The 24073-nt window shown below is 39.5% G+C and overlaps 1 protein-coding gene across 1 annotated transcript in view; it reads right to left on the bottom strand.

The window, feature by feature from the left end:
- The window catches only part of VPS41 (VPS41 subunit of HOPS complex), a 129218-nt gene that overhangs the window by 39608 nt on the left and 65537 nt on the right, over nt 1-24073 (bottom strand). Inside the window, exons 8-13 of the mRNA XM_070424727.1 lie at nt 13519-13638; nt 12263-12409; nt 10557-10623; nt 5978-6075; nt 2153-2282; nt 558-673 (exon numbers count right to left, since the gene is read on the bottom strand). Of these exons, the coding sequence (XP_070280828.1) occupies nt 558-673; nt 2153-2282; nt 5978-6075; nt 10557-10623; nt 12263-12409; nt 13519-13638 (678 nt within the window). The remainder of the gene's footprint in view (nt 1-557; nt 674-2152; nt 2283-5977; nt 6076-10556; nt 10624-12262; nt 12410-13518; nt 13639-24073) is intronic.

The raw sequence follows: 24073 nt of genomic DNA on the forward strand, positions 1-24073 counted from the left end.
TGATTTTTATTCTGTAAAGTTTGTAATTATTTACTTTAACACAAATGTTTAAAACACAGAATTATTTCTTTAAGAAACTACTGGAGCTAAAGGCAGTATGGTATGAACTTAGTATCAATGCCTGAACTCTGAATAGTTTATAAGTTAAAAATTTTTTCCCCCAATCCTTTCAGGTGGTTACAAACTTAAAGCAACATATAAATAGATTATGGTTACTGAGGTTAAAAAATGTTTTCTTTTCTTATCTATTAAAATTAATCTGAACTCAATGAAATGGGCATTATTCTATCTGAATGGGTAGTTCAACAGGCTGGATGGAACCCCTTTCCTCCCTCCACTACCAACTCCTCTTCCATTGAACAGTAAAGCTAGTTAACCTCCTGTGATCTTTTCCCAAAAACACTTCTAAAAAAGAATATTGGAAAGTTATTAGCCTCCAACATATTTTCTAGTGTAGCACATTCTAATTCACCTACATGAAAGATTTCTCACAAAAACCTTTTATCCTCTATGCTACAGATGTGTCAATACTTTCAAGAAAGTAAAATCAAAACTACTTCATATTTCTTCTTTTCCAGGAGCCAGTCAATGTGGTCATCTTGGTCTCGTTCCTTGGCTACCACGACATCTCTTGGACTCACGATGTAAAAGAGTGATTCCCCTTCAGAATACTCTATGGGTGAGAGAAGAGAGGAACATCTGGGGCAACTCAACAGCAGAAACCTGGGCAGTGGTTTTAGGGGACTTAATTAGGCGACCCAATTTAGTAAGAGTGAACGGAAAACTCGACACCTTTGGAACAAGTGCGTTTGGTTCTGTTTGAAGGTCGGGGTGGGACAAGGTAGAGAATGATAGAATATATACCAGTGCTTTAAAACGTATTCAATTGTAAAATTATTTGGAAGAAAAAAAGAAAGGGAAGGAGAAAGGAAGGAAGGAAGGGAGGGAGGGAGGGAGGGAGGGAAGGAGAGGGGAGAAATACTAAAAATCTTTTTAAAAATAAGGTGAGTTTAAAATTCTGTGTTTAATATATTCTGACTTCAGCTGAAAGGTAATGTTCAAAATTCTCCATGTCTACTGCATATCAGAATTCACGTACTGTATATAAACTTTATTAATGGCCATTTACAGCACTGTCCTACTTTTACAGAACAACCACACCCTACAGTCTGCGATAAATGTTTCCTCCTCATCAAGGTCAAGGCCATCTAAAGCATAAGTGACAGATGCCCCGAGCCCTGGGGATATAATCTGTCATTTCAGCATGTTGTGCACAATGCCAATTGTGAGGGTTTCCTGCAGAATTCAATTATAAAACTTGTTCGGAAGGGTTTCTAAGTGTGCAGCGGAGTTTGCTCTGAGCAAAATACCTAGATTGGACACTCTCAGTTGTGAGTCATGTTTGCTTTTTGCCAAGTCCAGAATACTCTTCTTACATTTCTCAGATGATCAGGGAATTCATATAAGAAAAGTCAAACATGTATAGACTATTTCTTCATTTGCTTTGGTTAAAATGAGAACTAAAAATATCACACAAAAATGTTGGTTGTTTTTAAAGCAGAAAAACATTCTTCAAAGCCATGTGTTTCTGAAGGATGTGATAATACCCAAACACAGATGCCTCTGGTATGACTAACCAGCAAGGTCTTTCCCTTTATTTGTGAGCAGTGACTAAGTATGTTCATTCATCCACTCAACAAATATTCAGTGAATCCCTAGTATGTGCCAGGCACTCTGCTAGGCTCCGAGCATTTGGTGACAAACAGGAAGATAACTTCTCTGCCATCCCAGAGTACTCTGTCTAGGGACATAAAGTTGGGAGTAATTAGAACATGCTGCTTGACATCAGTGTAGGTTAGGTGTCACTTTAAATAGTTTGGGCAATAGACCAAGAATAAAAACAAAGACCCCAGAGCCTACTCACCTCCATCCTGGCCTCATCTTTCCCCCTCCCTTCTGCTGTGGGAGCTCAAGCGAGTTCTATAGTATCTCTCGGCCTCGATGCCCACACTTGCAACCTAAGAGGCCTGCCCAGATATTCTCTAAGATCCTTTCAGCACCTCAGTTTAAATTCCTGCTGTGCTACTCGAGTGGAAAGGTGGGGAATATAAATGCAAGCAACACCATGAGCCAGCTCCCGGATCTCTCTCACCTAAGTGATAATCCCGACATTCGTTTTCCTGGAAGCCTCTCACTGTCAGAGCATCAGACGAGATCTCTTCACAGGCCTCGGAGAGCGGCTGGATAATATCCAACCTGGGCCGGGCACAGTATTCTCTTTCCTAAGGGCAAAAAAAGAGAACGGAAAAAGCTCAATTTAATTACATCTCTACAAATTATACAAATTAAATTTAGTTAGCCATAATTAAATGCCTTGGTTTTATCATTTCGGCGGATCTAAGCCCTTCTAACCACCTGCCACAGATAGCCTCGTAACTGTGTTTTATTTTCCGACCTTTGCATGAGATAAACAGGACAGGTACTACTGTGCCATGTGAGCAGCCCATGATGGCAGCCACTCAACGCCACGGTGACCACAGCCTTAGACCACTTTGTTACACCTCTTCGTCCCAAAAGTGAGCAGAGCACAAATAATATTACAAACTGCTCCATTATCCAAATCGCTGCCACTACAGGTAAACTGACAGGTAATGCTAAAAGTAAAAAGTCAGACCTTAGGAGCCATGTCTACAGCAGAACTGGCTGAGATGACGGCAACGCTCCCTATCAGCTCTGTCCAACGTGACAGACATGATCACGGTGCCTACTGAACACCTGAAAGGTGACTTTGGTGATGGAGAAATTGAGTTTTAAATATATTTAGTTTTAATTAATCTAAATTTAGTCCTAACTTAATTTAAATATATAGTTGGTGACATTAGTTTTGGACAGTGCAGTGCTAGATCAAGACAGAAGCGGAAAAGGTGATTTACTGAGGACCTCTGACAGCTCCACTAACCTTCTGTGATTATACAAAGCCTGTTCTCAGGGAGTTCTTAAATTACCCCTTAGCAAGTAATAGTGTTCCTAATTTTACAGATGAAGAAACTGAGGATCAAAAGATTTACTAAGATAAAAATTACGTAAGTAAATGATGAAACTGGGTTTGTGAAAAAACTGGAACGTATGGTAAACCTTGGACTTCAAACCAAGTTTGTTTTACTTTGAAGTTCATGATTCGGGGCCTTCAGCACACAAATACAACATACACTTGACCACTATCCGAAGCAACAAGGCCTGCTGCAGTGTGACACAATGAGACAGAAGGAAAGAAGCCCAGAGCCACCACCAATGCTCAATTTTCCTAAGTAAACAGTAAGCCTCGAGGGTTTCTTTGATCAATTTTGTTAGGTTAACTGAGAAGTAATTACATTAGCTATGCCCCTCCTACTCTGAAAACATTCCAAAAATAAATATCAACTCTAAAAGATCAATTAGTAGAGAAAAACAACAACAGTGAATACAGAGCATAATTTATCAGATCTGTGGATAAATGAGAATTATCTCAATTTTGAAACAAAAAAATAAAGAAACAGCTGAAAGATGTAAAAAATTAACTGCTGTAACAAAGACAAAAATAGCAAAATAGAAAAAATATATTTGAACCAAATAATAGTAAAAGAAAACTGCCTTGCTAGACCATATAAAGAGCTCCTTTATATGTGTAAGAAAACCAAGAACAATGTGATTCATCACCTTGTTTGATAACCATTGTTCACTGGCCAAACAAACCCTGCTTATCTGTGAACTTCCTAGAAGCAGGAATTTGGTCCCGAGTTTATTATAAAGGATTTTAACCCCCAATGCTTACCACAATTCTTACCTTGAATGAAAGAAAAATAAAACATTAGGGGAATAGCTTAATAAATTAGGGTATTTCAACCAGATAAAATAGTACACACCACTATCCTATAAAAGAAAAGGGTAATATGCAAATTGACCCTAACAATGGAACAACCGGTCGCTATGATGCACACTGACCACCATGGGGCAGACACTCAACGCAGGAGCTGCCCTGTGATGGTCAGTGTGCTTCCACAGGGGGAGCACTGCTCAGCCAGAAGCTGGCTCATGGCTGCCCAGTGCAGCGGTGGTAGCAGGAGCCTCTCCCACCTCCGCAGCAGCACTAAGGATGAGCAGTCCTAAGCCGTTAATCAGACATCCCCCGAGGGGCCCAGACTGCCAGAGGGAGAAGCTGGGCTGAGGGACTCCCTGCACTGAGCCTCTAGTAAGAGATAATGATGGAAGACTCCATGGCCACATGGAGAGAGAATGGAATAAGGACCCAAAAAATATGGCAATAAGGAATAGCATGTAACTATGACTGCAATTGTGTGGAAAAAATGCACATAGGTAAAAAGAAAGCTATGTTGGGGGATACTATATTGAGTGATATAAAAACAAATTTTAATGTTGCAGGTAAGTGATCTTCTCGATATGGAAAAAATGGTGGGGAGGCATTGTTGGTCCCAAGCTGCTTCTTTATTCCTTTTGTCTTAATTTTATCAGTTTATTCTGTGTGTAAGGATTTAGGTACTTTGGTGTTATATGAAATGAATACAATGGCACACACATTTTTAAGTCATCTGCAAGACCCTCACTTCTTTCTCTGAAAAAAATTTCATTTTCTAATTTGCTCTATGTGGTTGGCCTTTCTTGGTCTTTACTCCTTTCCAATACTCTCTTTTATTAACAAAGGTTTCCTCTCTTTCTTTTCTTGGTCACTTGTTTATTAGGCTTTCCCTTTTTCACTTTACTACTTCTTTCCTTATGTCTTTCAATCACATTCTCAATCCTCCCCACATTCATCATCAAAAAGCACCATATTTACTCCCTCAGGAGCCACTGCTTTTCTTTATTTTCAAAATAATAATAATAATAATAATAAACTGATGTCCTGCAACAGAGCTAGAAGCCAGCCATATTGATTTTAGCAGGTTTGAGTGTTCACTTAAGTCTACAGCTTCCCATTGCCTAGCAACATGGGCACCCAGAGCTTCAGGTTACTATAGCGATGGCTTCCTGATGCAAGTGCTAGCACAGAGAAAAGCTTGAGAGCAGATACCACTTCAAAACTGGGCCTCCCAGGGTTTTTCTCCCCATTTTATTCCTTGGCATTTGAAAAGGGGGAAAAGAAAGGAGAGGATACAGAAAAGAAGAGCCTACTTACTGTAAAGGACTAGACAATCAATTGCTATTTCTTTTATATACAGGATCAAAACAAAATCCTTTATAACAAGCTCTCCTTGTTTATGCCTTGAAGCCACCCCTCTACCCCCTTCCTGACAGGACCCCTGGACTCTGACATAAAGACAAGCCGGGAATGGGGCTGACCTAGGCTTCAAAGCGAGGCTGTGTGTGCATGCCACTCCCTCCCCGGGACCATGCAAAGGGCTTCTTCATTCCAAAGTCATGTATCACAAAATCTAGACTCTGCGGCTTCTTATTTAGCCATACATTTCATACCACCGCTTGCACTGATAGCTGAGACTTAGCAACAGTCTATTTCAAAGCCAGAATCAGGCTGCTCAGAATCACTAGGCCACTGGGAAGTAAACAAATATGTCTGGACCACAGGAAATAATGAACTGCCCTTTCCGTAATTCCCTCTGACCACAGGGGCCCTGTTGTTGCAGCAGATCAACGTCACTGCTGTCATTTCTGGTAATGCACAGTGTCAGCTTAGTTTCTTCGCCTTTCAGAAAGAGGAATCCTTCATTCCTTTCGACTAAAATACCAAGAGGGATGGAAAAAAAGGACTCCCCTTTGCTCAGCAAAAGGAACAAAGGCAGGCAATGAGTGGAGCTTCTGAAAGGCAAATACGTTAGGTCTACAGGGCAATCTCTGCTGACCTTATTTTATAGGTCAGGAAGTTCTGCTCAGACTATAGCAGAGCCCTTTCATGGACAACCTGATCTAGGTATAATGCTGAAAATGAACCCACTCTTCCTGTTGTATTTGAAGTGAAATAAATTACCGTTTTTTCTGAAACCTCCTTCACGTAGGAAAGCACAACAAGCTGATCACAGAGAGGGGCAAGACCACTGATGTAGAATTCGGTTTCAAACTGGGACACTGCAAACAAAAGGGATAAAAGATTCATCATTAACAGGAGCAAAAAGCAGCACATAAAGGAAAGGACGCATCGACTCTGAATTTCGGATGCACTCATTTTAGAAATCTAACACAAAGGGGCACAGACATAGCCTCCTGACAGCAGTCAGTCCCAGAAGAGGGCATCTGAAAACCTCACCTGAAAATTTCTATCACAAACAAAAAGCAAACCTGATAATAACAGCAGCATGAATGGTCAAATGTGACACTGTGCCCAGCTAGTTTAAAAATGACAGTTAAATCCCACGAAAACCCAATATAAACTACTAATAACAATAATTTCTTAAACATGCCTGAGTTAGAGTTTTTCACAGTTAGGGCATTACAGGTGTATAAAGGTCACAAGGAAGGCTATTTGTAATTGGGAAACTATAATTCTTTTTTTTTTTAAACATTTAATAGTCATTTTATTTAAAGATTTAAAAGGAGGAAAGGGTGTATAAATATAGACTACATGATGATAAAACTATTGTTTATGTGAAACAAAGGTCAGAGGAAATAAATTCCCTTCTCCTTTTTAAAGGCAGTCTTTACAATGAAGAATTATCGCATCACTTTAAGAAATAAATGGTGAGGGGTCTATATATTTAAATCCAAGAATCACCACTTGTACACAATGTAAGCTAATGATTAGCACGTGATCACACCATATTGAGAGAGATAATTGGTTCTGTTGTCAAGTGGCATGACTTTTTGTTGTAGTTTTAAGACATTCCAGCCAATGTGTGCCAAGCCATGACCCAGCCGTGTGCATTTGTTTATTTGCAGTGACTGGTGAATTCAGGCATTTACTAGACCTATTCAGTATAAATTTAGAATTACGGTAATACATATAGAAAACTTTTCTGTGAAATTAAATTTTTCATAAATAATTTTAATTAGACAAACATGTTCACATAAGGAAAAATAGGTAACTAATTTGTCAATTTTTTAACATAGACATTCGGAAAAAACACCTTATTATATGACGGACTTTAGGCTTTAATAGGCAACCCCTTGCCCAAATTAGTCTGTTACCTGGGGAAGTTAGTATAGTATAATGTAAATTATATTTAATGTAGAATCAGGAAATTTGAGTTTTAACTTCTACTAAATTGAACTTGGATAAATCATCTTAATTTCTATGGGTATAACGTTTCCTATCTATAAAATTTCTTTGGGTATAACTTTTATTAGAATGTAAATAAAATACTGGTTTGGTGATAAATAATACTGGTTTACTTCTTCAGCTTTTTTTTTTTTTTTTTTTTAATCTGTGAAGCTCTTTATCTGACCTTCAATTCTAAATGATAACTTTGCTGGGTAGAGTAATCTTGGTTGTAGGTCCTTGCTTTTCATCACTTTGGTCAATGTGCTTTCTTCTTTAATTCTCTAGTTGTAGGACTTCCATTCAGCCAGATTTCAGGCGGTTCTGAATGATGGTTTTTCTGTGATTTAGTTGTAATTTTGATGTGGTTGTGGGAGGATGTGAGTACTGCATTTACCTACGCTGCCATCTTGACCAGAATCTTTTTTTGTTTATAATTTATGCACTTCATGTAGTCTCTTCCTAAACTATTGTAATTCCCAATTTGTAAAGTCTCAATTTGTAAGATTCAGTACTTAACAAATTAACATTATTACAGTATGTGAAATTAAGAAGTAAAATAGACATGTACTTCTACAAATCTTTTCTTGCTTTCTTATAGTACTTGGTTGTAAAAAAAAAAAAAGAGAGAGAGAGAGAAAGAAATGTTACCCTTTGAAACAGCCACAAAAAAATTAATATCCCACAGAGAGGAATAATTTTTTGTGTTTTTGAGATTCTGACTTATTAGAAAGAGTTATAAACATCTGGCATCTAAGAAATGTATAGTCACAGAACTTCTTTAATCTCAATGTTGGTTTTGCCTCATTTACTAGAGAACAGTAAATCACGTTGTTTAGGGCTAAAGCAAATTGTAATCCAGACCTTCTAATATTTCTCTTTTCCTTTATCCTAGTTAAGAACTCTTATCTAAACCACTTTGCCTCCTGTTGTGGAAATGGCTTATATTACTAAACGTTTCCTCTCAAGGGGGAAAAATATGGTACTTACCCACTAACCATAGTACTAAAATGTCAGTAATGTGCTATTGTTAGTACTCAAGCACATTGTATTTCACATCAGTTGTAGTACAGATGAACTACAGTCTAATAACATGATCCCAGGGCTCCAGGGCCAATACTGGGTCAGCTATTAGTAATCGCAAAGCTGGGTGGAAGTTTGCATGGTGGCAATAGCCACCATGATTTAGTGAGCACCTATTATCTGCCAAGTATGTGTGACAGGCATTATGTATGTCATGTCTAATTCTCATAACCATCTTCAAAGGTAGGTATCACCTCCATGCTTTTCTGGCTTGGGAAGGTGAAGTAACCTTAACAAGAAGATTCTATCCATTTTAACACCATGGTAGTAAGATGTTGGCCAAGTTATTTATGTCCCCAAGCCCCATTTTTCTTCATCTATAGCATTAGAAACATACTACGTGCCCTTAGAAGGGGAGCTGTGAGAGTGATGTAAACTAAAGCAGGTAAGGCATATAGCACAATGCCCCATACCTACTATGTGAGCAATAAACATCAACTAATGAGATATCGACTACTTTTTTATGCTTCCCTGAAAATTTTTACATCTTCAAAAAATTCCCAGAGTTCTTGTCTTCTTCTTTTTTTTAAAAACTCATCTGTATTTAAAATATTCTAATACGTATCTCTCAGGACACTAAGTACTGAGATGTTCAAAGGTTTTCTTTTTTTTTTTTTCCTGGTAGAGGACAGCAGGATAGAAGATAGAGATCATAAAATAATTATCTTTATCTTGGTGTTATCAGTCTTCTATATTCTCTTGTTCCTCAGTTTTTCACAGTACCATTATATTCTGCATATATCTATTCTGTATGCATTTATCCTTCTAAGGCAAAAAGTTATTAAAAACCCTACCACCAACATCTGACTTCAAATAAAAAATATCCCAGATTTAAATGCCGTTACCGTATTAGCCATGTAATTTAAGTCTTTCAGTTTTTAGAAATATAGTCATTGCAAATGATTTATCTCAGCTTCACTTTGTTATAATGACCCATAAAATTTATATTCCCCATTCACCACCCAATAGGTAAATGAAATTTTCAGCTAACTTGTAAGACAGCAAAACTTTTCCTGCCACACAAATATGTCTCCTATTGCTCTCAGTTCTAAATAATTCAAAAATCACGTTTACTGTATCTGTTTAATTGACAAAAGTCTGTCAGTTTTCATCCTTTCTATCTAAATAACTTTTGCAATAAGTTTTAAAACTAAGTTGAAGAAGTAAATGGTATATCACCGTTGGCATACTTCCCAGAGTCACTGATTCATTCAGCCCAATATCATTTAGCATCTCCTCTGTGCCAGGCATTGTGCCAGGTCCCTGAGGTACAAACACTGAGCAAAGACAGACCAAGTGTGTACTCTGAAGGAAGCTATAGTTTCATGGAAAAGACAGATATGCAATGAATAATCACACGATCACTGCAACGGAAACAAGTGCTAAAAAGAGGAGAGTTCCACATGCCCATAATGGGGGGATGTGACCTAGTTGGGGAGGCCCAGGGGGCTTTCCCAGGAAAGCAATACTTGACTTGAGGTGTGATTAAGGATGATCCAAGGTCAATGAAGTAAAGAAGCAGGAGGAGCGTTCTAGACAAAGGGGAGGATGGAGCATGGTAGGTGTAAGCAGGCCAGTGCAGCTGCAGCACAGAGACCAAGGAGAAGCCTGGCTGATGCCAGAGAGGCAGGTGAGGGCTGGCACAGGTCCCTCTGGTCGTGTCCAAGAGTCTCATTTTAATCCTAAGAACAACAGGAGGAAACTGAAGGGTGGTGACATGATCTGATTTGTAATTTGACTGCACTGGGGAGACTAGATTACAGTGATTCAGAGGGGACGGAGATAAACCAGTTAGGAGGCTGCTGCAGTGATCCAGAAAAGAGATTATGGCAGTTTGGACCAGACCAGTAATGATGAAAATTAATATTCAGAAAACACACACTGACAGGACCAGATGTCAGTACTGTGCTATGAGCTGTGCACATATTAACTCTTGGAATTCTCACAAACAACATGTGAGACAGGTATTCTTTTCCACAATTTCCGGATAAGAATACTGAGGTAGGTAAGAATTTGTTCCAAATCCAGGTAGTAGACAGAACCAGAGCCCACTTATTCAACTTCAAAGCCAACTACAAAGTCCTTGTGTAAAAATTAGAAATATAGTTAGACAAAAGGGTCTCTGGAATGAAGTTTCAAAACTTAAAACAAAAGCTCCTTGACCAGTTTCATCACGGTTCCAAGCGATAAGACCTGAAGAAGAACATGGTTTTAGGTTTCCCCTTAGCAAAACGGAGTCTCCTTTGAGGTTTTATACTCACGGAAGGCATACCTATTTCAACATATCGGCTTGGCAAGTCCCTCATTTCACTGGCATGCCGTTCCTTCACCGAGCATATCTAGAAAATAAATTCACAGGTTATTTTACTCACTTGATGGAAAACTCTTCATAACATGTCATTCACTATATGATACTTTCATTAAATTAACCATGTAGTACTGAAGATGGAGTGCACACAATCTACCCACTGACTTAAGTGACAAAAATTAATTTCCATGATATATAGCAACTGTTACTTATATTCTTCAACATTATTCTTCAATAAAGTCTTATTCCAGGGCAAAGAAAGGAAGGAAACTATTATATAGTTATAACGTTTCAAATGGCCCATTCTTTCCAATTCTACTTAAGAGCTACTTCTGTCATCAGACAATAAAGCTCTGGCAGAAGCACATATCCAAAAAAGGCCAATGGCTCATTTGGGCAACATTCGTACTAGGTCTTGTGTTTCTGATTACATATTGGTGATTTATTTTATTGTTGCTAAGTAATACTTAGCAAAAGTGGTACAGACTCTTCTTCTTTTGAGTATATTAAAATCAATGTGTTATATAATTTAAATCAGGTAAACTATAGCCTGGCCCAGGCCTGTTTTTTTTTTTTTCAGGTCTGTAAGCTAAAAATAGTTTTTACATTTTTAAAGGGAAGGGAGAGGAGGGGAGGGGAAAGAATGAAATATTCAGCAGAAACAAAATGTAGCTTAAAATCTTCAATACATAATGCTAGCCTTTTACAGAAAGTTTGCTAATCCCTATTTTAAATTATATGTATACAGTGTGTGTGTGTGTGTATATGTGTGTATATATATATATGTATATATGTATATATATATGTGTGTGTGTGTGTGTGTATATATATATATATACACACACTAGTATTTATCACTCACACACACAACACTCAACACCTGGTTGTTTTAGGGTAGTAAGACTAGAGATATTTTCTTTGCTATATTTTCTAAAGTAAATATATTCTATTTTGTAATAGGACACAAAAAATTTACATAAGATCAGCTATGGAGGTGAAAAAAATCTAAAATTAAATACTGATCATTGCCACTTTCATCAGGGATCAGGTTTTTTTCCTTTGTCTTTAGATAGTATTTCTTATGTTCTTTTATAGTTGCTGTCCCTAAGTATAGCTACAACATAGAAAACTCTAAAATACAGAAAACCCAAAGGGAAAAATACAAATACTATTCGGTGTCTCAGCACAAAGTGAACACCATTAACCACCTTTTTAAAAATATTTTATAAAACTAACAATTTACTATAAATAATATATTATTTAAATATTCTTCCACAATTCTTTAATGTCTTCATAGCATTTCATTACATAAGTATGAGAGAATCATTGATCGGCTGCCTCTTGCATGCTCCCTATTGGGGATCGAGCCAGCAACCCGGGCATGTGTTCTGACCAGGAATCGAACCATGACCTCCTGGTTCATAGGTCAACGCTCAACCACTGGGCCACACCGGCTGGGCCACAATTTGTTTTTCATGGCATGGAAAAGAAAGACTCTATTTTAAAACTTAAGTATATGAAAGGATTGAGCATTAAATGATTATTATATGCTGATAATACTCAGGTGAAAGTATTTTAGTTGCAAGAAGCATTCAAGAACTCATATTCCTTTGGAGCATCTTCAATAAATCTATAACAACATGGACTTATTCTAAGACAAGCAAAACCACCTTGACAGAAGTCCCCCAGCCGATAATCAGTGTCACACTGTCCTTCCAGCAGAGGCTGCAGGGGTACATATCTGGGCGAAGACTGATGTCATCCCGGGGCACATTAGTGATTCTTTGCTTTGAGGCGATGTCAAATATCTTCACACCCTGGAAGATAAAATAGCATTAACATGCTCTACTGGGGAGAAGAAAAGTAACAGAAAACACTGCTACACACCACTGACAACCAGCTCTGCAGAACATGGACGGTGTCTACGGAGCCCTGTGGGAGTCACGCAAAGGAAAATGCTCCCCCTCCACACAAACCTGTGAGAACCCCACACAAGAGAAAGCCTCTGTGCTTCTTTTTGCACGACGGCGATTTGTTAGTGGATGGCATCGGTGGCTCAAATACAACACAAATGTGAAATGTGCAGACAACTGCATTTCCAAAATGACAGCCAAGTAACATTTCTAATTGTGTAGCATTCATTCCACTCACTACAAAATGAAGTTTGCTTTTCAGAAACACTGTGGAATCGAAAATCTACTACGTACAGAAAACTACACTTGACATTTAAAATACTCACATGGAAACATCGAGCAAGCAGCTAAGTGAAAATAAACCAAGAGGCCACAGGTTTGCTTGCCTTTCCTGTGACCCAGGAAAAGTAAGTCCTGAATAGCAAGGTAGATTGTGGGAGAATAGAATAGAACTAATTTGCTAAGTTATACCTCGAAATTCAGAACGATATGCCAGGTGTCAAAAAGATAATTTTAAACTTTCTATTTGCTCTAACTCATATTGAGTAAACTTTTAAGTAAGTGTAGCACCAAATATCATGATTGACTTTTTATAAGGCAAGCCTATATTTTTCTTGTGATTATATTGGGAGTAAAATGGAATCAGCAATATTGTGCACTTGTTTCATCTCAACTGTTACTTGCCCTTGGCTATTAGGCAAAAAGTATTTTCAAGATCACATTCCCAATGCAGCCCTTCAATTATTAAGATGCCTTTTCATTTACTTGACTATTCTCCATGCCTCAGGTTTCTTCCTCTAAAATAGAGTCCAGAATATGTTGGGAGTTCCTCTCTTATGAAAGCCAAGAGCAATCTAATTTCTTTAACCTTCCAGGTATGACATGAATTGCCATTTGTATCATTTGGCAGTGACCACCGCAACAAGTGGCATCTTTCCTCCTGGTTACAGCCCTCTCACTGCAGCCCCTCTTTCTCCTGAAGAAGCATTAGGAAGATGGTGACAGGCTCTTACCATATTATTGGCCCAAGCAATCAGATGGCCTCTCCACTTCACACTCCTTATGTTCCCTTCCCCTTCATGCAGAACAGAAGACTTCCATCTGCTCATCCAAGACCGTTCAAACAGCAGCAACTAGGGACAAGTAGTATAAAAAGAGAATTTTAGAAACCAAGAAGCATGCATAGATTCCCTCCTTACTATTTTTGCCTGGCCATTGACCAAATGACAAACAACTTATTCTCGGCAACTTTTATTCAGACTCATAGTACTATATCATTTGCATTTTGGAAAGAATTCCCACTACATTTTATCTTACCCAGGACACTGTTTAAAATGTATGAGTGTTGAAGTTACTACAAAGTCAAGCCACAAGATGGCACTAACATACCAAACTCATGGAGAATACTGCACACTAGTCAAAAGATCTGTATCACAAAATGTTCTTCAAATGATTGCCCAAGAATTAATTTATTTGGTAAATTGGGAAATCAAAACCTCATAATGTCTCTCTGAAAGTAAAAATATTAGTTACAGATTAAACCACAATAGTTAGAAGCAGTCTGTTTTTCATTTAACCCATGAAAAATAATTTTTAAATGGCATTTGAACAGTAATTCATGTCATAAGAGAAATTTGCTTTAGGATTAAACTTATTTTAAAAGTTCAGAGTAGCTAGGGCCTTTATTGTAAAGGGGAGAATGTATAAAAAAATATCTGCTAGATAAGTTTTATTACCAACTATAACTGGTCCAAACCTCTAAGGCTGTAGTTTAATAATTCATGAATTATTAAGGTACAATAAAATAGTTTTTCTTGATATATCCAATTTAAATACTTTAAGAAAAGACATTTATACAATATATAACTTAATATATACAAGATGTACTTATACAATGTATAACTTACAATAACCTCACACATGTAATCCTGAAACATGTTTACCTACCATTTAAAAGTCAATGCTGATGACATACAGGATTTTAAAAAATTCCTATCATCAGAGTAGATTTCACTTTACCTTAGTATATTCTATGTCCCTTCCCACCCCCAAAGAAGGGGGGAAATGAGTATAGGAGAAAGAGAGCAAATTCATATTTTACTTATATTTTTTAATGTCTTTCTCAATAGTTAGGCTCACATAGTAAAAAAAATACAAAATAAAGGGGAAAATCCTATAATCAAATGTGTCCATCTTCACAAATAAGCAGAGAAAGGTCACTTTTAAATGCCATAAGGGCTTGAAGTTCTTTACAATCCATGGAAAAGAAAGATGTCCTCACACAGTCCACAGTGGAGGCTGGAGGCAGGGCTTTTACGAACACATGGAGTCCTGTCTTTCCATTAGACAGTTACAGGACATCCCCTCAAAGACCTGCTAACCCTCCCGTGCTCTCCCAGCCCAGGTCCTAAGAAAGAAATCGCCAACCATGCGTCCCTGCTTCCTGTCAGACCCTTAGGTCCTCTCTGTCTGTGATTCAGCTTTCCCAAAGAGCCAAGAAGGTAGGTCACTGAATGTGCTTGGTATTTTGTGACAGGGCAGATATGAAATTTAGGAAACGAGGAAAAAACCTGTGAATATACTCCTGGTACACAATCCACTAAAGATTATGGTAGCTGAAAACAAATTCCTATATTAAACATGAGGAACTGATAAGACTGAAATGTTTCTCTTCCATCTGTGGTCTGGATCAGGTTGGGTGACGGCTGGGGCCAGGGAGTGCCCCATGACCACCTGCTGGGAGGAACAGTGCTGGTCAGGACGAAGGTGTGGTGGAGGTGGAGGACTACATCAAGTTCCTGTCCTCACCAATTCCCACCTAGACATGACCAAGGCAGGATTAAAAAGGGAACAATCTGCACCTGTGTTTTAGAAAAATTAAGTATGCCCCATATCTTAAGTTAAAAATTCTATAAAATGATAAAAATAAGACCCCAGTGAAGGCCATGATTCAACTCACTACAAGAAAAAGCCTGCCTGGGAAGTGGTTGGTTGGGCAGAGGGGGCTGGAGGTGAGGGGAGTCATGGGAAAATGCCATGCAGGTCAGAGGCTTTGGTCAGCACTGGTAGCTGACACATGAGTAGCCACTCCCACCTTCACTTGATGACAGTTCAGAAGGAAAGCAGGCAACAGAAAGGCACCTACCAAAGACAGTTGTGTCAGTTATGAGAGGCGGATAGTACCTGTGCACACTCAAATTCCTTAGTAAATGCAGAAAGCAGGCTTTAAAAAAAAATAAAGCAGTTCCCTGCTGCACCAATGATCATGTTCTTTGGCAGCCATTTTTCTAAGACAATTTTGTTCCGATTCAGGCAATAACAAAAACTTCCTTCTCCCACCACCATCCAACATAAAAGATTTGAACAAGTTCTCAGAAAAATCTATTACAAATTCACAGCAACTTCAACTCTAAATACTGAAAATAGACCTCTCAGTAAATATGAGCTAACAAGAAAAAAACCACTAGCAATATGGAAAAATTCAGTATTTGTAAACAATAGGACTTATCCAGGGTAACAGAGAAATCTCCCACTCTGACTCCACATGGATGACAGTCATAAAACAGAGAAGAACCTCAAAAATAATCTTTCTTGTTCTCAGGTGACAACAAAATTAAGCAAGAAATTAGTAATAAAGGTTAAGCAAAACAAAATAACTGAAATTTTTAAAAAATGATATCGTTGGGTGAAAGAGGAAATCAAACTATAATGGAGTGCTCTGAAATGAGAATACAAATACTACAAACCTAAACTTTAGGGGATACAATCACAATTATAAACAAGGGAAAGTCCACAGCTCTAACAGTTAATGACCACAAACAGATGTGCAGGTACTAACTACATGACAAAAACAAAAATACTTTACTGAGGGAAATAAAAGGAGAACTAAATAAATGGAAAGATACAATATATTCCTGGATAATAAGACTCAAAATTCTCATGAAGAGTTTAAGTCTTCTAAATCAACATATGATTTTAATGTGAGCCCAAAGAAATTCTCAAAGGGATTATTTCTAGAACTTCTAAAATACAATAAATACATTTGAAAATATGTAAGAATAACAGGAATTTCTTTTTAAATTAAGCAATTTGTGTGTGTGTGTGTGTGTGTGTGTGTGTGTGTGTGTTGTGTGTGGATTGGCCCTGCCGGACAGTAAAACATTTTATAAAATTAACACTCAAAACAGTATAGCAATGTTCCTAGAATTGACAGATGAAGAAGAAAGAAAGGAAAGAACTGACAAAGATGAATCAAATGAAAAGGTCATACAGTGTGTGTGTGTGTGTGTGTGTGTGTGTGTGCAGGAAACAAGGCCTCTTCAAACTACCCAGCAGTATTCCCACTATCTTCCTAGAGGATCCTTTAGCATTAATGGCTCAAAAGCTTTAAAAATGAAACCAGTAAGTCCATGCCTAGAAATTCATGCTAAGAAATGATCAGACAAGTGAGTAAAGATGTATGTAAAGTTATTTATAACAGCGAGAAATGAACTAAAAACTCGGGAATGATTGAGTAAAAAGCAGTAGAGTGAGACATATGAAGCATATGCATTCATTTTTAAATGTGCTTGTATATTTACTAGAGGTCCGGTGCACAAAATTTGTGCCCTTGGGGGGGGGGGGAGCAGTCCTTCAGCCCGGCCTGAGCCTTCTCGCAGTCCAGGAACCCTTGGGGGATGTCCGACTGATGGCTTAGGCCTGCTCCCCCTAAGCCAGCAGTTGGACATCCTTAGTGCTGCCGCAGAGGCGGGAGAGGCTCCCGCCAACGCCGCTGGATTGCCAGCCGTAAGCCCGGCTTCTGGCTGAGTGGCGTTCCCCCTGTTGGAGCACACTGACCACCGGGGGGCAGCTCCTGTGTTGAGCATCTGCCCCCTGGTGGTGAGTGCACATCATAGCAACCAGTCGTTCTGCCGTTCGGTCGCTTTGCTTATTAGCCTTCTATTATATAGGATATTAACATAAAAAGATGTTCAGGGCATATTAAATAAAAAAGCAGATTGTAAAACAGTTTTTTTTTTAAAATATATTTTATTGATTTTTTACAGAGAGGAAGGGAGAGAGAAAGAGAGTTAGAAACATCGATGAGAGAGAAACATCGATCAGCTGCCTCCTGCACATCTCCCACTAGGGATGTGCCCGCAACCCAGGTACATGCCCTTGACCGGAATCGAACCTGGGACCTTTCAGTCCGCAGGCCGACGCTCTATCCACCGAGCCAAACCGGTTTCGGCTGTAAAACAGTTTTAAATACGATGACACTTATATAAAATATGAATGTGTATCCATATATAAAAATCTAGAAAAATATCATAAAGTAATAATAATTAATCCTAGAAATAAGTGATAGATTTTCATGTTATTTCTATTTTATAATTATTCCATATGAAATGTGAATTATTTTTATAATGTTAATAAACATGGGGATAAAAATCCATTATTCTCTTATTTTTACAGTCAAGATTATTTAGGGGAATAGTTGAAACAAAACAGTGAAACTCAAAAGTTCACTAAAATTTAGAAAAGAAGGAATGTGTGAAGTATACTGAATATGAATTAGAATTAATTCACACAAACTGTAACTATTTTAAAATAAAACATTACTATAGAAAATTGTTAATGAAGTTTTGCAATAGCAACCAAAGTTCAAATTCACTCCAACTGATCCTTTCTGTTGTGGTAGGTGTGCTTTTTGGTTACGGTAGGAAGTTGTGGCCGGCTGGACCATAGCCTCCCTTTGTCTCCTGCTCTAGCTCCAAAGAAAACCTCCAGCAGAGGGCAAGAAGAAAGGAAGGAGAGAATTCTGAATTCAGTCCATCTCGTGGTTGAGTCTGCGTTTCCGGAGTTCTGTTGCTACAAATCTTGTGTCATGCTCTGACATGAAATCAAAGAAGCAAAAAAGCTTCTCCCTTAATGATAGGGGGCGGGGCAGGAACGTCCCTGGCAGCGAGCAAGCAGACATTCTGTGCAACTGATAGGGTGCTCAAAAAAGTGTGTGTGGGGCTAATATATTAACTTCTGTAAATGAAATAAATGTTAATTTACATTACAATTTTAGACATGATTCATGTTATTTTCTTTTTTTAATGTTTTTATTGATTTTTTTTTTAGAGAGATGGAGAGATAGAAACATCAATGAGAAAGAAACATCATCAATCAACTGCCTCCTGCACGCCCCTCACAGGGGATCAAGCCCACAACTCAGGCATGTGCCCAGACTAGGAATCAAACCGGTGACCTCTTGGTTCCTGGATCAACACTCAACTGCTGAGCTACAATGGCCAGACTCAAGTTATTTTCTGATGTTTTTTAAATAGCAGTAGTTTCAATCACTTTACCTTTATATTTTTTGGATGAAAAAATAAGCAATAATCTACACTAATAAAAGAGTAAGAAGCAAATTGACCATCACTTTGCAACACCCACCAGCCAATCAGGAGCAAGTATGCAAATTAACCCAACAAAGATGGCGGGTTAATTTGCATACGCAGGCACAGAGTGGCCAGGGGTGGGGCAGCCGCTTGCGCATGCACTGGCACCAAGCAGCCTGTGTCCCAGGGACAGGTGTCCTCGGGAGCCAGGCCGCTCTGAGCCTGTAGGCCCGCGTGTAGGCCCGGAGTGGCTGGGGCACCCCAGCCACTCCGGGCCTATGCGCGCAGGCGCCGAACGGCCAGGGGCAGGGCAGGAACGTCCCTGGCAGCGAGCAAGCAGACAGCAGGGCCCTGCTTGTCCCTGGCCGTGGCAGTGAGGGGCAAGCAGTCTCCCACTGGGCCCCCACAGAGAGCAGACACCAGGGCCTTAGGTAGCATCAAGCAGGCAGGTCCGCAGAGAGCAGAGAACCATGGGGAGTAAGCCTAAGCCATCAGTAGGACATCCCCTGAGGGCTCCAGATTGGAGAGGGTGCAGGTCGGGCTGAGGGACCCACCCACCCCCACCCCTCCATGTATGAATTTCGTGCACCAGGCCCCTAGTGTATATATAAGAAGCCTTAAATATATTAGGAAGGTCATTGTTCAGAAGAATTCTTTTGCAAGTCAAAAAATTTCCCCCTAATTTCTTAGTTCAGTATATGTTTTAAGGTCATGCTGGTTTTATCGAAGAATAATGAGTGCCATATTCTATTTTGTTCACAAAGATGCATGTATTTATCATTCATCTCCCAAACTGTAAATGTATTGGGGATAGAGCCCACATCTTATACTTGGCTAGACACACAGGCATAATAAATAACAAATACTGAGTAGGCTTTCCTAGGTATACTAATCTTATTCTTTCCTTCATTGTTCATACACACAATGTGTTTCCTTTAAGAGCTACGAAATTCCCCCAAACCCTTGTTACTTAGCCCATCTGTAGTTAGTGATGTCCAGTAGAATTTGCCCTAATCTCAAAAACCTAAAGGAAAGAATCCTGTGACTCTTTATATAATTACTATATATCCTTGCTTTGCCCTGGCCGGTGTGGCTCAGTTGGTTGGGCGTTGTCCCATGCACCAGAAGGTCACTGGTTGGATTCCAGGTCAGGGCATATGCCCAGGTTGTGGACTCGATCACCAATAGGGGGTGTGCAGGAGGCAGCCAATCAATGTTCTCTCTCACATGGATGTTTCTCTCCCTCTCCCTTCCATTCTCCCTAAAATCAATAAAAATGTATAATATATAAATCTCCTTGCTTTGAGAAAGGACTCACTTGTATTGACCCCATGTTCTACTCTTGAAATGTTGGTCTATTTCCCTTTGCTCAATGCCAGAGGATATAATTTGTGCACAGCTTGTCAAAATTTTGAAAACTACTTTTAAGGCTAATCTTCCCCTATTCAGTTTAGGTAATTGCAGTTCCTTTATTTCAGGGATGTCAACTGGGTCTGAAAGTGTTTATTTGAAATGTGTCTGCAGCCTGCTGAAGGCTCTGCGGCTGCTGCCGAGCCCCCTTCTCCCCATTGTCTCTGCACCTCGTCTGCTTCTCCTCCATGTTACCTGCCTGGCCCTTGAAGCCTCCATTTCTGCATTCCCTCACCACTCCACTTTATTCTTCACTAATGAGTCCTATTTTGCAACCAATCCATAGTATAAAACTTTAAATGTCAGCTAATAATTATGGAATCATTCCGATTACTGTCCTTTGAAACTCTCCAAATACATCTGCTGTACATGCAAGATTTGATTTATCACATTTTGTAGGACATACGATTTCATACAGGAGGGAGAGGACCAGACAATCCACTCTCCGTTTGCTTTTTTAATCCTAATCTATGGGAATTTCAAGCAGAAGCACATTGTCTGGCAGGAATGCCAGGGAAAGTTCTGCTTCAGTGATTTAAGTAAAGATAAGCTGCTTTTCTTACAAACATCCCACCCTAATTTAACTACCACAAAACTATCTGCCTATATTTCACTGACATTTAATAAAATCCATTTCTTTCTTCTAGTCATAAAACTGCCTCGAGACCTACCAAGCACGAATGTTCTACAAAGCGTTTTAGAGGGTTAGCCATGGAGTGAACTACCTTAAAAGCAGCTGGTTAATTTATTTGGTTCATCTTCCACATCCTGTAATAGTGAATTGTCATTATCACAATACTGAGAGCAATTTAAGCTCAATGGGAGCTAAGTACAGAGAGAGAAAAAACTGTTTCCAAAAGGTCTATTTTTTTTGTTGTTGTTGGAGAAAAGTATTTTAGGGCTTTATTTCCCATAAATCCACATTCTGGCAGTCAGCACTCTCAGTACTTGTATTTCAATAGGAGCCCTCACATCTTCAGCAATATACTTTATTCTTCTATGTTTGGGGCTGATAAATCTATCTAGTACTTTCCTACCCGACAGAGTGGTCAGGATGCACATCCCAGGGTCTCCCTCACATGTGGCGGGATTCCTATCGGGCTGTAATAAAGCTGCCGATTCTGGCCGCACAACACCTGTCATTACCCATCACCCACTCTTCCCTGATGGAGGAGAGGAAGTATGACTGGCCCCTTTTTAATCATCTTGTGGTCTTTCGAGTCTATAAATCACTGGACTCCTCCAGGCTTCCTGAACACCAGCAGCACTGCTCGCTCTCAGGCAGACAAGAAAGCAGGGAAGACTGGACTGAGGTGTAAGGCCCTGGGCCGGTCTCAGATACCAGGTGCATTCCTGCAGGAAGGACCAGGGGCTCAGACAACACAAAGACTCCATAAAAAGCAAAACGCTCCATCAGAGAAGCTTCTGGAGCTCAAGATAATACAGCAGAGAAACAAAGAAAAGCAAACCCAGCAAATTACAACATGCCAAATAGGACTTTGCTCTTTCAAAACAGACAAAGGGAATAATGAGGGGGAGGACTTGTCACAGAAGGATTTACAAACCCAAGATGAGGAATGAAATTTTCAAAGTCAAGAAAGCAAGTGAGAAGAAACTGGTGAACACAGAGAAGACCGGGGATGGTAGGTGGCTGCTGACAGCAGACAGGAGGCTTGAGTCTTGATGGAGGCAGGAGCGGCTGGAAGGAGATCCCAGTGAACAGCCAGGGCCTTTGTCTTGCTTCTGGCTTCGGCCCAGTACCAAACTTTAGAACACACAGCTTTTTCAAATGCCATCAAGAGAAGACATAAGGCACATAGGAAGAAAAAGGGAACTTCCCACATATCTTATCGCTTTAAATGCAATGGTTATTTTCTGAACAAGTTATAATCCTTCAAACGCCTTTCCCTTAAGGCAGCAGTTCTCAACCTGTGGGTCGCGACCCCTTTGGTGGTCGAACGCCTAAGACCATCCTGCATATCAGATATTTACATGACGATTCATAACAGTAGCAACATTACAGTTATGAAGTAGCAACGAAAATAATTTTATGGTTGGGTCACAACATGAGGAACTGTATTTAAAGGGCCAGAAGGTTGAGAACCACTGCCTTAAGATAATTAACATGTTTAAAAGCAGTTAATATAGGCTAATCCTGCTGCAGACTATTGCCAGGCCACTTGATAGGCCTCTTGCTTCATGTAATATTTGAGTAAACACAAGTCCAATGCCACACAGATTCTGGAAAACCCCTCAAAATTAACTGATCCTGTGAAAACTACGTAGGTAGAATAATGTTTTGAAATTTAAAAATACTCCACATCAACATAAGGAACAGTTAATTTACTGACTAAGAAATCCAAGCTCTGGGTTCAATGTGATTAAAAAAAAAAAGCTAAGTGCCACTTAGGAGCAGTTTCCTTTATATTAAAAATTAGTGCCCTGGCCGGTGTTGCTCACTGGTTAGTGCTGACCTGCACTGAAGGGTTGTGGGTTTGATTCGCATTCAAGGCACACATATCTGGGTTGCAGGTTTGATCCCCACCCCTGGCCGGCGTGCATGTAGGAGGTAACCAATCAATGTGTCTCTCTCACATTGATGTTTTGTTCTCTTTCTCTCTCTCTCTTTTACTCTCTCTCTCCTACCTTCCCTCTCTTCCATTCTCTCTAAAAATCAACAGGAAAAATAGCCTCAGGTGAGGATTAACAACAACAACAAAAAACTAGTGATGACAGATGGATATAAATCTACATATCTACTGTAGCCAGCGTGAGGTAGACTCCTATTTAAACTAGCAATCTGCAGTTTCTGCATATGCAAACTCACAATTGCAAATGTGATTTCAGAAATAAATGAGGGTATTTTAAAACAATTTTAGTTGGTGGTGGGGGCGGGGGGGAGCTTCCATTATGGAATCCACAGACTTAACAGATTTGATGGTTCAAACATCTTGGGTCTGTCTGTCAGTTTGCACCTGAGGCTACATTTCCCAGGACTGGGTTAATGCTGGGCCCCTTCCGCAGCAAAGGAGAGAAAGCACAGAAGTCATCCTCTGGGTAATTAACCTGAATTCATATTCTGCGATGAGAAACATCTCTAATTTTAACTATACATAAATAATCTCAATCATAGGTGACTGCAGGGAGATCTTTGTACAGTGAGGATATGAAGAAAAATGCAAAACTGCAGCCCTGGCAGCCTCCTGTACACCAAAAAGATTGTGGGTTCGATTTCCGCTCAGGGCACATACCTAGGTTGTGGGTTTAATCCCCGGTCTGGGCACATGGGCGCGTACAGGAGGCAATCTCTCTCTCTCTCTCTCCCTCCCTCCCTCCATCCCTCCCTCTCTCTGAAGTCAATGAAAATATCCTTGGGTGAGGATTTAAAAAAATACAAAATTGTTAAGTCTTAAATAACAAAAAAGTCTCATGAACACACAAGTTTCTATATCTGAACAAGCACTTCACTCAATTTTAAAAAAGCAAAAGGGGAAAAACTAAAGGTCAGGCACTACAGAAGAAACCAAGTCAAAGGACCTGCCCTAGCCGGGCGCACTGGCCTGCCCTTGGCAGCTGTGTGGAAGCGGCAGGACTGAGGGTCAGGGGCAGATGGGCATCTGTAGACTATACCCACCCTCTCACACACCAATGTCTACTCTAAAGTCTCATTATGACTCCGATATTAGGCCTCTCTGGGAGAAAGAATAATTATCCTAGATTTAGCCAAAATTGGAGAAAAGCCTGCAGGCTATTCAGTAAGCAGCAATAATTTGTGCTCAAACTAACAATA

The sequence above is a fragment of the Myotis yumanensis genome, unplaced genomic scaffold (genome assembly GCF_028538775.1).
Source record: "Myotis yumanensis isolate MYYU_CA2020_CCGP unplaced genomic scaffold, mMyoYum1.0.hap1 SCAF_9, whole genome shotgun sequence".
Classification (NCBI taxonomy): Eukaryota; Metazoa; Chordata; class Mammalia; order Chiroptera; family Vespertilionidae; genus Myotis; species Myotis yumanensis.